Here is a 14,193-nt window from a genome sequence, read left to right as displayed (position 1 = left end):
TAAGCTGTGTGAGAGGAACAAAGCGCCTTGACAAAGGAATTAGCATATAATTTAGCATTGAAATGGCTGAATGATTAGCTTGTGACTGGTCACAGAAATAGCTATGTTAAAAGTTAAAGCATACACATCCGCAGAGGCACCCATTGTTAAAGGAATTAGCATAGAATTTAGCATTGAAATAGCTAAGTTAAGGCATACACATCCGCAGAGGCACCCCTTGACAATGGAATTAGCAGAGAATTTAGCATTGAAATAGCTGAGTGATTAGCTTGTAACTGCTCACAGAAATAGCTACGTTAAAGTCAGAGCATACACATTCACCGAGGCACTTAGTACAAATCAAACAGGAAAATTTAGCATTGAAATAACTAGGCGAATTTAGCATTGAAATAACTGAGTGATTAGCTAGTGACTGGTCACAGAAATGACTACACATCTGAGCTATTCACAGTACTATATAGTGAACCAATAAAAACTAAAATATAAATTACCTTCATGTTATCAATAAACTCTATATTCTCCAATCAGCTAAGCTACCAACAATAAGTCGTTATATATCACAATGCTATATGGCGAAAAAATGGGTGGATTCTTACCCTCAAATTTCAGCACCACGGATAGCTACGGGCCCCGTTCAGACGGACGAGTTCGTCCATGGTCGGAACAGAGGAGGTGGAGAGAGACAGCTGCGAGGCCCTAGTATACTCCATGTTGTAAAACCATACCATTAACCGTGGTGTGAGAGGTATTAAGAGGCAATGCTGGCGAAAGAGCTGCGGTCTGAAGGTCATCGTAAAAATACAATTAATTAAGAACCGAAATGGTTTAAAACATCTTTCCAGTGGTTACTAAGCCTGAATCCATCTTCTCGGTTGAAATTGTCTCTGTGCTTGTATATGTGAATGGCCTCATGAACGAATCTCTCATGGTAGCCGGTTGGTTTGCAAAGAACCTCCGTCTTGGAGAAGTCAATGTCATGTGAGCCCACTGATTTATAACAGTGATCTGCCACGGCAGAGGAGTTCGTCCTACCGTGTTTCAAGTCTGCTTTATGTTCGCGGATGCGGTCCGAGATATGTCTTTACATTGGAGAAACCAAAATGGTTTTATGGAGGTAGGGGGTTGTTTTGCCGGATACACACACACAGTCACACACAGACACACACACACAGTCACACACACACACACAGACACACACACAGTCACACACACACACACACAGAGACAGGTTGTTGTTGTTGATGTTGTTGATGTTGTTGATGTACCGTGGAGTGAGATGACTGCCATGCTGTATCAGCAGGTTGAAGGCCCCCCACAAGCTGTCCCCAATCGCCACTTTGGTGCTGGGGGTAGCGGGGGGGCGCCCCCCCACCACCACCGCCCCGCCCCCTCGGCCCCCCCCCTCGTAGGGGCTGAAGCGTGACAACACGAAGAGCACGGAGCTGGGGGGGGGGCAGGGGGGGTTACAGACCACGTGGGTGAGTGAGTGGGTGGGTAGGTGGGTGAGTGAGTGAGTGGGTGGGTGGGTGAGTGGGTGGGTGAGTGGGTGGGTGGGTGGGTGGATGGGTGGTTGTGTGGGTGGGTGGGTGGGTGAGTGGGTGGGTGGGTGGGTGGGTGAGTGAGTGAGTGGGTGAGTGGGTGAGTGAGTGAGTGTGTGGGTGGGTGAGTGGGTGGGTGGGTGAGTGGGTAGGTGGGTGGGTGAGTGAGTGAGTGGGTGGGTGAGTGAGTGAGTGGGTGGGTGGGTGAGTGGGTAGGTGGGTGGGTGAGTGGGTGGGTGAGTGGGTGGGTGAGTGTGTGAGTGGGTGAGTGAGTGGGTGAGTGGGTGAGTGAGCGAGTGAGTGAGCGAGTGACTGAGTGAGCCAGTGAGTGAGTGAGTGACTGAGTGAGTGGTTGAGTGAATGAGTGGTTGAGTGAGTGTGTGAGTGAGTGACTGGGTGAGTGAGTGACTGAGTGAGTGGTTGAGTGAGTGGTTGAGTGAGTGTGTGAGTGAGTGAGTGGGTGAGTGACTGAGTGACTGAGTGAGCGAGTGAGTGACTGAGTGAGTCAGCGAGTGAGTGAGTGTGTGACTGACTGAGTGAGTGACTGAGCCAGCGAGTGAGTGACTGAGTGACTGAGCCAGCGAGTGAGTGACTGACTGAGTGACTAACTGAGTGAGTAAGTGAGTGACTGAGTGACTGACTGAGCGAGTGACTGAGTGACTGAGTGGGTGGATGGGTGAGTGACTGAGTGAGTCAGCGAGTGAGTGAGTGACTGAGTGTGTGAGTGAGTGAGTGACTGAGTGACTAACTGAGTGAGTAAGTGAGTGACTGAGTGACTGACTGAGCGAGTGACTGAGTGACTGACTGACTGACTGAGTGACTGAGCGAGCGACTGAGTCAGCGAGTGACTGAGCGAGTGACTGAGTGACTGAGTGAGTGAGTGACTGAGTGACTGACTGAGTTACTGACTGACTGACTGAGTGACTGAGCGACTGAGCGAGCGAGTGACTGACTGAGCAAGTGACTGAGTGACTCAGTGACTGACTGACTGAGCGAGTGACTGCTGAGCGAGCGACTGACTGACTGAGTGACTGACTGTCTGAGCGACTGACTGAGCTAGCGAGTGACTGACTGAGCGAGTGACTGAGTGACTCAGTGACTGACTGACTGAGCGACTGACTGAGCGAGCGAGTGACTGACTGAGCGAGTGACTGAGTGACTCAGTGACTGACTGACTGAGCGACTGACTGAGCGAGTGACTGACTGAGCGAGTGACTGAGTGACTCAGTGACTGACTGAGCGACTGACTGAGCGAGTGACTGACTGAGCGAGTGACTGAGTGACTTAGTGACTGACTGACTGAGCGACTGACTGAGCGAGTGACTGAGTGACTCAGTGACTGACTGACTGAGCGACTGACTGAGCGAGTGACTGACTGAGCGAGTGACTGAGTGACTCAGTGACTGACTGAGCGACTGACTGAGCGAGTGACTGACTGAGCGAGTGACTGAGTGACTTAGTGACTGACTGACTGAGCGACTGACTGAGCGAGCGAGTGACTGAGCGAGTGAGTGACTGACTGAGTGAGTGAGTGGGTGACTGAGTCAGCGAGTGAGTGACTGAGTGACTGACTGACTGACTGAGCGAGTGACTGAGTGACTGACTGACTGACTGAGCGAGCGACTGACTGACTGAGTGACTGACTGAGTGACTGACTGACTGACTGACTGAGCGAGTGACTGAGTGACTGACTGACTGACTGAGTGACTGACTGACTGACTCAGTGACTGACTGACTCAGTGACTGACTGACTGACTGAGTGACTGACTGACTGATTGACTGACTGAGTGACTGACTGACTGAGTGACTGACTGACTGAGTGACTGACTGAGCGAGCGACTGAGTGACTGACTGAGTGACTGAGTGACTGACTGAGCGACTGACTGAGTGAGTGAGTGGGTGACTGAGTCAGCGAGCGAGCGACTGACTGACTGAGTGACTGTCTGACTGACTGAGTGACTGACTGACTGAGTGACTGAGTGACTGACTGACTGACTGAGCGAGCGACTGACTCAGCGACTGAGCTCACCCGACCCCCAGCAGTGCCAGCAGCAGGCAGAGCCACGTGTCGTGCCCTAGTGACTCAGTGAGTGAGTGACTGACTGACTGAGCGACTGACTGAGCGAGTGACTGACTGAGCGAGTGACTGAGTGACTCAGTGACTGACTGAGCGACTGACTGAGCGAGTGACTGACTGAGCGAGTGACTGAGTGACTTAGTGACTGACTGACTGAGCGACTGACTGAGCGAGCGAGTGACTGAGCGAGTGAGTGACTGAGTGAGTGAGTGGGTGACTGAGTCAGCGAGTGAGTGACTGAGTGACTGACTGAGCGAGTGACTGAGTGACTGACTGACTGACTGAGCGAGCGACTGACTGACTGAGTGACTGACTGAGTGACTGACTGACTGAGCGAGTGACTGAGTGACTGACTGACTGACTGAGTGACTGACTGACTGACTCAGTGACTGACTGACTCAGTGACTGACTGACTGACTGAGTGACTGACTGACTGATTGACTGACTGAGTGACTGACTGACTGAGTGACTGACTGACTGACTGAGTGACTGACTGAGCGAGCGACTGAGTGACTGACTGAGTGACTGAGTGACTGACTGAGCGACTGACTGAGTGAGTGAGTGGGTGACTGAGTCAGCGAGCGAGCGACTTACTGACTGAGTGACTGACTGAGTGACTGACTGACTGAGCGAGCGACTGACTCAGTGACTGAGCGAGCGACTGACTGACTGACTGAGCGAGCGACTGACTGACTGAGTGACTGACTGACTGAGTGACTGACTGACTGACTCAGTGACTGACTGACTCAGTGACTGACTGACTGACTGAGTGACTGACTGACTGACTGACTGACTGACTGAGTGACTGAGTGACTGAGCGAGTGACTGAGCGAGCGAGTGACTGACTGACTGACTGAGTGACTGACTGACTGACTGAGTGACTGACTGACTGAGCGAGCGACTGACTCAGCGACTGAGCTCACCCGACCCCCAGCAGTGCCAGCAGCAGGCAGAGCCACGTGTCGTGCCCTAGTGACTCAGTGAGTGAGTGACTGACTGACTGAGCGACTGACTGAGCGAGTGACTGACTGAGCGAGTGACTGAGTGACTCAGTGACTGACTGACTGAGTGACTGAGCGAGTGACTGAGCGAGCGAGTGACTGACTGACTGAGTGACTGACTGACTGACTGAGTGACTGAGCGAGTGACTGAGCGAGCGAGTGACTGACTGACTGAGTGACTGACTGACTGACTGAGTGACTGAGCGAGTGACTGAGCGAGCGAGTGACTGACTGACTGAGTGACTGACTGACTGAGTGACTGACTGACTGAGCGAGCGACTGACTCAGCGACTGAGCTCACCCGACCCCCAGCAGTGCCAGCAGCAGGCAGAGCCACGTGTCGTGCCCTAGTGACTCAGTGAGTGAGTGACTGACTGACTGAGCGACTGACTGAGCGAGTGACTGACTGAGCGAGTGACTGAGTGACTCAGTGACTGACTGAGCGACTGACTGAGTGACTGACTGACTGACTAACTGACTGACTGAGTGACTGACTGACTGACTGAGCGAGCGACTGACTCAGCGACTGAGCTCACCCGACCCCCAGCAGTGCCAGCAGCAGGCAGAGCCACGTGTCGTGCCCTAGTGACTCAGTGAGTGAGTGACTGACTGACTGAGCGACTGACTGAGCGAGTGACTGACTGAGCGAGTGACTGAGTGACTCAGTGACTGACTGAGCGACTGACTGAGCGAGTGACTGACTGAGCGAGTGACTGAGTGAGTGAGTGGGTGACTGAGTCAGCGAGCGAGCGACTGAGTGACTGACTGACTGAGTGACTGACTGAGTGACTGACTGACTGACTGAGCGAGCGACTGACTCAGCGACTGAGCTCACCCGACCCCCAGCAGTGCCAGCAGCAGGCAGAGCCACGTGTCGTGCCCTAGTGACTCAGTGAGTGAGTGACTGACTGACTGAGCGACTGACTGAGCGAGTGACTGACTGAGCGAGTGACTGACTGACTGAGCGAGTGACTGAGTGACTGACTGACTGACTGAGTGACTGACTGACTGACTCAGTGACTGACTGACTCAGTGACTGACTGACTGACTGAGTGACTGACTGAGCGACTGACTGAGTGAGTGAGTGGGTGACTGAGTCAGCGAGCGAGCGACTGAGTGACTGACTGACTAACTGACTGACTGAGTGACTGACTGACTGACTGAGCGAGCGACTGACTCAGCGACTGAGCTCACCCGACCCCCAGCAGTGCCAGCAGCAGGCAGAGCCACGTGTCGTGCCCTAGTGACTCAGTGAGTGAGTGACTGACTGACTGAGCGACTGACTGAGCGAGTGACTGACTGAGCGAGTGACTGAGTGACTCAGTGACTGACTGAGCGACTGACTGAGCGAGTGACTGACTGAGCGAGTGACTGAGTGACTTAGTGACTGACTGAGCGACTGACTGAGTGAGTGAGTGGGTGACTGAGTCAGCGAGCGAGCGACTGAGTGACTGACTGACTAACTGACTGACTGAGTGACTGACTGACTGAGCGAGCGACTGACTCAGCGACTGAGCTCACCCGACCCCCAGCAGTGCCAGCAGCAGGCAGAGCCACGTGTCGTGCCCTAGTGACTCAGTGAGTGAGTGACTGACTGACTGAGTGACTGACTGACTGAGTGACTGACTGACTGAGTGACTGACTGACTGAGCGAGCGACTGACTCAGCGACTGAGCTCACCCGACCCCCAGCAGTGCCAGCAGCAGGCAGAGCCACGTGTCGTGCCCTAGTGACTCAGTGAGTGAGTGACTGACTGACTGAGCGACTGACTGAGCGAGTGACTGACTGAGCGAGTGACTGAGTGACTCAGTGACTGACTGAGCGACTGACTGAGCGAGTGACTGACTGAGCGAGTGACTGAGTGACTTAGTGACTGACTGAGCGACTGACTGAGTGAGTGAGTGGGTGACTGAGTCAGCGAGCGAGCGACTGAGTGACTGACTGACTAACTGACTGACTGAGTGACTGACTGACTGACTGAGCGAGCGACTGACTCAGCGACTGAGCTCACCCGACCCCCAGCAGTGCCAGCAGCAGGCAGAGCCACGTGTCGTGCCCTAGTGACTCAGTGAGTGAGTGACTGACTGACTGAGCGACTGACTGACTGAGTGACTGACTGAGCGAGTGACTGACTGACTGAGCGAGTGACTGAGTGACTGACTGACTGACTGAGTGACTGACTGACTGACTCAGTGACTGACTGACTCAGTGACTGACTGACTGACTGAGTGACTGACTGATTGACTGACTGACTGAGTGACTGACTGACTGAGTGACTGACTGACTGACTGAGTGACTGACTGAGCGACTGACTGAGTGAGTGAGTGGGTGACTGAGTCAGCGAGCGAGCGACTGACTGACTGACTGAGTGACTGACTGACTGAGTGACTGACTGACTGAGCGAGCGACTGACTCAGCGACTGAGCTCACCCGACCCCCAGCAGTGCCAGCAGCAGGCAGAGCCACGTGTCGTGCCCTAGTGACTCAGTGAGTGAGTGACTGACTGACTGAGCGACTGACTGAGCGAGTGACTGACTGAGCGAGTGACTGAGTGACTCAGTGACTGACTGAGCGAGCGACTGAGTGACTGACTGAGTGACTGAGTGACTGACTGAGCGACTGACTGAGTGAGTGAGTGGGTGACTGAGTCAGCGAGCGAGCGACTGAGTGACTGACTGACTAACTGACTGACTGAGTGACTGACTGACTGACTGAGCGAGCGACTGACTCAGCGACTGAGCTCACCCGACCCCCAGCAGTGCCAGCAGCAGGCAGAGCCACGTGTCGTGCCCTAGTGACTCAGTGAGTGAGTGACTGACTGACTGAGCGACTGACTGAGCGAGTGACTGACTGAGCGAGTGACTGACTGACTGAGCGAGTGACTGAGTGACTGACTGAGTGACTGAGTGACTGACTGAGCGACTGACTGAGTGAGTGAGTGGGTGACTGAGTCAGCGAGTGAGCGACTGAGTGACTGACTGAGTGACTGACTGACTGACTAACTGACTGACTGAGCGAGCGACTGACTCAGCGACTGAGCTCACCCGACCCCCAGCAGTGCCAGCAGCAGGCAGAGCCACGTGTCGTGCCCTAGTGACTCAGTGAGTGAGTGACTGACTGACTGAGCGACTGACTGACTGACTGAGCGAGTGACTGACTGAGCGAGTGACTGACTGACTGAGTGACTGACTGACTGACTGAGCGAGCGACTGACTCAGCGACTGAGCTCACCCGACCCCCAGCAGTGCCAGCAGCAGGCAGAGCCACGTGTCGTGCCCTAGTGACTCAGTGAGTGAGTGACTGACTGACTGAGCGACTGACTGACTGAGTGACTGACTGAGCGAGTGACTGACTGACTGAGCGAGTGACTGAGTGACTGACTGAGTGACTGAGTGACTGACTGAGCGACTGACTGAGTGAGTGAGTGGGTGACTGAGTCAGCGAGCGAGCGACTGAGTGACTGACTGAGTGACTGACTGACTGACTAACTGACTGACTGAGCGAGCGACTGACTCAGCGACTGAGCTCACCCGACCCCCAGCAGTGCCAGCAGCAGGCAGAGCCACGTGTCGTGCCCTAGTGACTCAGTGAGTGAGTGACTGACTGACTGAGCGACTGACTGAGCGAGTGACTGACTGAGCGAGTGACTGAGTGACTGACTGACTGACTGAGTGAGTGAGTGGGTGACTGAGTCAGCGAGCGAGCGACTGACTGACTGACTGAGTGACTGACTGACTGAGTGACTGACTGACTGAGCGAGCGACTGACTCAGCGACTGAGCTCACCCGACCCCCAGCAGTGCCAGCAGCAGGCAGAGCCACGTGTCGTGCCCTAGTGACTCAGTGAGTGAGTGACTGACTGACTGAGCGACTGACTGACTGAGCGAGTGACTGACTGAGTGACTGACTGAGTGACTGACTGACTGACTGAGCGAGTGACTGACTGAGCGAGCGACTGACTCAGCGACTGAGCTCACCCGACCCCCAGCAGTGCCAGCAGCAGGCAGAGCCACGTGTCGTGCCCTAGTGACTCAGTGAGTGAGTGACTGACTGACTGACTGAGCGACTGACTGAGCGAGTGACTGACTGAGCGAGTGACTGAGTGACTCAGTGACTGACTGAGCGAGCGACTGACTCAGCGACTGAGCTCACCCGACCCCCAGCAGTGCCAGCAGCAGGCAGAGCCACGTGTCGTGCCCTAGTGACTCAGTGAGCGAGTGACTGACTGACTGAGCGAGCGACTGACTCAGCGACTGAGCTCACCCGACCCCCAGCAGTGCCAGCAGCAGGCAGAGCCACGTGTCGTGCCCTAGGGGAGCCAGCAGCGACAGCGAGCCCCCAGGGAGCGCCGCTTCTCCCCCCAGCAGCATGGCCGAGATGCCCACCGTCATGAAGGGCTTCGTGAAGTCCACCACGGCCGCCCGCTCTGACGTTATCGTCAGCGGAGCCACCGCCAGATCGGCGCGCTGAGCCGCGTCCATCCAGCGGTGGAGAGGGGGGAGGTGGGGGGAGGTGGGGGAGGGAGGTGGTGGTGGTGGGGGTGGGGAGTGGAGAGAGTTACATCCAGCGAGCGAGTGAGTGAGCGAGTGAATCAGCGAGTGACTGAGTGAGCGAGCGAGTGAATCAGCGAGTGACTGAGTGAGTGAGCGAGCGAGTGAATCAGCGAGTGACTGAGTGAGTGAGTGAGCGAGTGAGTGGGTGAGTGAGTGAGTGAGTGAATCAGCGAGTGACTGAGTGAGTGAGCGAGTGAGTGGGTGAGTGAATGAATCAGCGAGTGACTGAGTGAGTGAGTGAGCGAGTGAATGAGCAAGCGAGTGACTGAGTGAGCGAGTGAATGAATCAGCGAGTGACTGAGTGAGTGAGTGAGCCAGTGAATGAGCGAGTGAGTGAGCGAGTGAATCAGCAAGTGACTGAGTGAGTGAGTGAGCGAGTGAATGAGCGAGCGAGTGACTGAGTGAGCGAGTGAATGAATCAGCGAGTGACTGAGTGAGTGAGTGAGCGAGTGAATGAGCGAGCGAGTGACTGAGTGAGCGAGTGAATGAATCAGCGAGTAACTGAGTGAGTGAGTGAGCGAGTGAGTGAATCAGCGAGTGACTTAGTGAGTGAGTGAGCGAGTGAATGAGCGAGCGAGTGACTGAGTGAGTGAGCGAGTAAATCAGCGAGTGACTGAGTGAGTGAATGAGCCAGCGAGTGAGTGAGCCAGCGAGTGACTGAGTGAGCCAGTGAGTGACTGAGTGAGTGAACCAGTGAGTGACTGAGTGAGTGAGTGAGCGAGTGAGTGAATCAGCGAGTGACTGAGTGACTGAGTGAGTGACTGAGTGACTGAGTGAGTGAGTGAGTGACTGAGTGAGTGACTGAGTGAGTGACTGAGTGAGTGAGTGACTGAGTGAGTGACTGAGTGACTGAGTGACTGAGTGAGCCAGCCAGTGAGTGAGTGACTGAGTGAGTGACTGAGTGACTGACTGAGTGACTGAGCGAGTGACTGAGTGAGTGACTGAGTGACTGAGTGACTGAGTGAGCCAGCGAGTGACTGAGTGAGTGACTGAGTGACTGACTGAGTGACTCAGCGAGTGACTGAGTGAGCGCTCCACGCACCCCGTAGAGAACCTCTCCGATCATGCCCTGCCACACCCTCGTGCCAGGCTCCCTGACTGAGTTAGTGAGTGACTGAGTGAGTGACTGAGTGACTGAGTGACTGAGTGACTGAGTGAGTGACTGAGTGACTGAGTGAGTGACTGAGTGACTGAGTGAGTGACTGAGTGAGTGACTGAGTGACTGAGTGAGTGACTGAGTGACTGAGTGACTGAGTGAGTGAGTGACTGATTGACTGAGTGAGTGACTGAGTGACTGAGTGAGTGACTGAGTGACTGAGTGAGTGACTGAGTGAGTGACTGAGTGAGTGACTGAGCCAGCGAGTGACGCACCCCGTAGAGAACCTCTCCGATCATGCCCTGCCACACCCTCGTGCCAGGCTCCCTGACTGAGTGAGTGAGTGACTGAGTGAGTGACTGACTGAGTGAGTGACTGAGTGAGTGACTGACTGACTGAGTGAGTGAGTGACTGAGTGAGTGACTGAGTGACTGAGTGAGTGAGTGACGCACCCCGTAGAGAACCTCTCCGATCATGCCCTGCCACACCCTCGTGCCAGGCTCCCTGACTGAGTGAGTGAGTGACTGAGTGAGTGAGTGACTGAGTGAGTGACTGAGTGAGTGACTGAGTGAGTGAGTGACTGAGTGAGTGACTGAGTGACTGAGTGAGTGAGTGACGCACCCCGTAGAGAACCTCTCCGATCATGCCCTGCCACACCCTCGTGCCAGGCTCCCTGACTGAGTGAGTGACTGAGTGACTGAGTGAGCGAGTGACTGAGTGAGTGACTGAGTGAGTGACTGACTGAGTGACTGAGTGAGTGACGCACCCCGTAGAGAACCTCTCCGATCATGCCCTGCCACACCCTCGTGCCAGGCTCCCTGACTGAGTTAGTGAGTGACTGAGTGAGTGACTGAGTGAGTGACTGAGTGAGTGACTGACTGAGTGACTGAGCGAGTGACTGAGTGACTGAGTGAGTGACGCACCCCGTAGAGAACCTCTCCGATCATGCCCTGCCACACCCTCGTGCCAGGCTCCCTGCGTCCGTAGCGGCCGTCGGGCACGAGGCTCAGGACGTAGCTGAAGCCGAGGGCCCTGGACAGCTCCTCGGCGAGGTCCACTACGTAGCCTTCGTAGCGGGCGTTGCCACGCAACACGGCGTGGTTGGGCTTCATCATGAAGTACGGTGAGTCCTGTGGTGTCGTCATCATCATCATCATCCAGTCATCGTCATCATCGTCATCATCATAGTCATCATCATCATCATCATAGTCATCATCATCATAGTCATCATTATAGTCATCATCATCATCATCATAGTCATCATCATCATAGTCATCATTATAGTCATCATCATCATCATCATAGTCATCATCATCATAGTCATCATCATCGTCATCATAGTCATCATCATCGTCATCATAGTCATCATCATAGTCATAGTCATCATCATAGTCATCATCATCATAGTCATAGTCATCATCATAGTCATCATCATCATCATAGTCATCATCATAGTCATCATCATAGTCATCATCATAGTCATCATCATCATCATAGTCATCATCATCATCATAGTCATCATCATCATAGTCATCATCATAGTCATCATCATAGTCATCATCATCCAGTCATCATCATAATAGTCATCATCATAGTCATCATCATCATCATAGTCATCATCATCATCATCATAGTCATCATCATCATCATAGTCATCATCATCATAGTCATCATCATCATAGTCATGATCATCATAGTCATCATCATAGTCATCATCATAGTCATCATCATCATCGTCATCATCATCATAGTCATCATCATCATAGTCATCATCATAGTCATTATCATCATAGTCATAGTCATCATAGTCATCATCATCATCATCCAGTCATCATCATCATCATAGTCATCATCATAGTCATCATCATAGTCATCATCATCATAGTCATCATCATCATCATCATAGTCATCATCATAGTCATAATCATAGTCATCATCATCATAGTCATCATCATAGTCATCATAGTCATCATCATCCAGTCATCATCATAATCATCATCATCATAGTGATCGTCATCATAGTCATCATCATAGTCATAGTCATCATCATAGTCATCATCATCATAGTCATAGTCATCATCATAGTCATCATCATCATCATAGTCATCATCATAGTCATCATCATAGTCATCATCATAGTCATCATCATAGTCATCATCATAGTCATCATCATCATCATAGTCATCATCATCATAGTCATGATCATCATAGTCATCATCATAGTCATCATCATAGTCATCATCATCATCATCATAGTCATCATCATAGTCATTATCATCATAGTCATAGTCATCATAGTCATCATCATCATCATCCAGTCATCATCATCATCATAGTCATCATCATAGTCATCATCATAGTCATCATCATCATAGTCATCATCATCATAGTGATCGTCATCATAGTCATCATCATAGTCATAGTCATCATCATAGTCATCATCATCATAGTCATAGTCATCATCATAGTCATCATCATCATCATAGTCATCATCATAGTCATCATCATAGTCATCATCATAGTCATCATCATCATCATAGTCATCATCATCATCATAGTCATCATCATAATCATCATCATAGTCATCATCATCATCATAGTCATCATCATCATCATAGTCATCATCATAGTCATCATCATCCAGTCATCATCATCATAGTCATCATCATCATCATAGTCATCATCATAATCATCATCATAGTCATCATCATCATCATAGTCATCATCATCATCATAGTCATCATCATAGTCATCATCATCATCCAGTCATCATCATCATCATAGTCATCATCATCATAGTCATCATCATAGTCATCATCATAGTCATCATCATAGTCATCATCATAGTCATCATCATCATCATAGTCATCATCATCATAGTCATGATCATCATAGTCATCATCATAGTCATCATCATAGTCATCATCATCATCATCATCATAGTCATCATCATAGTCATTATCATCATAGTCATAGTCATCATAGTCATCATCATCATCATCCAGTCATCATCATCATCATAGTCATCATCATAGTCATCATCATAGTCATCATCATCATAGTCATCATCATCATCATCATAGTCATCATCATAGTCATAGTCATCATAGTCATCATCATCATAGTCATCATCATCATCATCATAGTCATCATCATCATAGTCATCATCATCATAGTGATCATCATCATAGTCATCATCATCATAGTCATCATCATAGTCATCATCATCATAGTCATCATCATCATAGTGATCATCATCATAGTCATCATCATAGTCATCATCATCATAGTCATCATCATCATAGTCATCATCATCATAGTCATCATCATAGTGATCATCATCATAGTCATCATCATCATAGTCATCATCATAGTCATCATTATAGTCATCATCATCATAGTCATCATCATTATAGTCATCATCATTATAGTCATCATCATCACAGTCATCATCATTGTCATCATCATCATAGTCATCATCATAGTCATCATTATAGTCATCATCATCATAGTCATCATCATCATAGTCATCATCATAGTCATCATCATCATAGTCATCATCATAGTCATCATCATAGTCATCATCATCATAGTCATCATCACAGTCATCATCATTGTCATCATCATCATAGTCATCATCATAGTCATCATCATAGTCATCATCATCATCATAGTCATCATCATCATCATCATAGTCATCATCATAGTCATCATCATCATAGTCATCATCATAGTCATCATCATAGTCATCATCATCATAGTCATCATCATAATCATCATCATAGTCATCATCATCATCATAGTCATCATCATCATAGTCATCATCATAGTCATCATCATAGTCATCATCATAGTCATCATCATCATAGTCATCATCATCATAGTCATCATCATCCAGTCATCATCATAGTCATCATCATCATCATAGT

General features: G+C 50.8%; 1 protein-coding gene across 2 annotated transcripts in view; it reads right to left on the bottom strand.

Moving 5' to 3' along the window:
* Window positions 1-1,066: 1,066 nt before the first annotated feature.
* LOC142907859 (glutamate receptor 2-like) overlaps window positions 1,067-14,193 on the bottom strand; it is a 28,264-nt gene continuing 15,137 nt past the window's right edge. For both annotated transcript variants that reach the window (XM_076057723.1, XM_076057724.1), the window contains exons 5-7: window positions 11,188-11,394; window positions 8,879-9,081; window positions 1,067-1,442 (exon numbers count right to left, since the gene is read on the bottom strand). In XM_076057723.1, the coding sequence (XP_075913838.1) occupies window positions 1,082-1,442; window positions 8,879-9,081; window positions 11,188-11,394 (771 nt within the window). In that variant the 3' untranslated portion in view covers window positions 1,067-1,081. The remainder of the gene's footprint in view (window positions 1,443-8,878; window positions 9,082-11,187; window positions 11,395-14,193) is intronic.

Source organism: Petromyzon marinus, chromosome 84, assembly GCF_048934315.1.
Source record: "Petromyzon marinus isolate PM22_M1 ecotype Great Lakes invasive population chromosome 84, UKy_Petmar_22M1.pri1.0, whole genome shotgun sequence".
Taxonomy (NCBI): Eukaryota; Metazoa; Chordata; class Hyperoartia; order Petromyzontiformes; family Petromyzontidae; genus Petromyzon; species Petromyzon marinus.
Note: the sequence above shows the minus strand (reverse complement) of the source record. Positions and strands in the feature narration are given on the sequence as shown.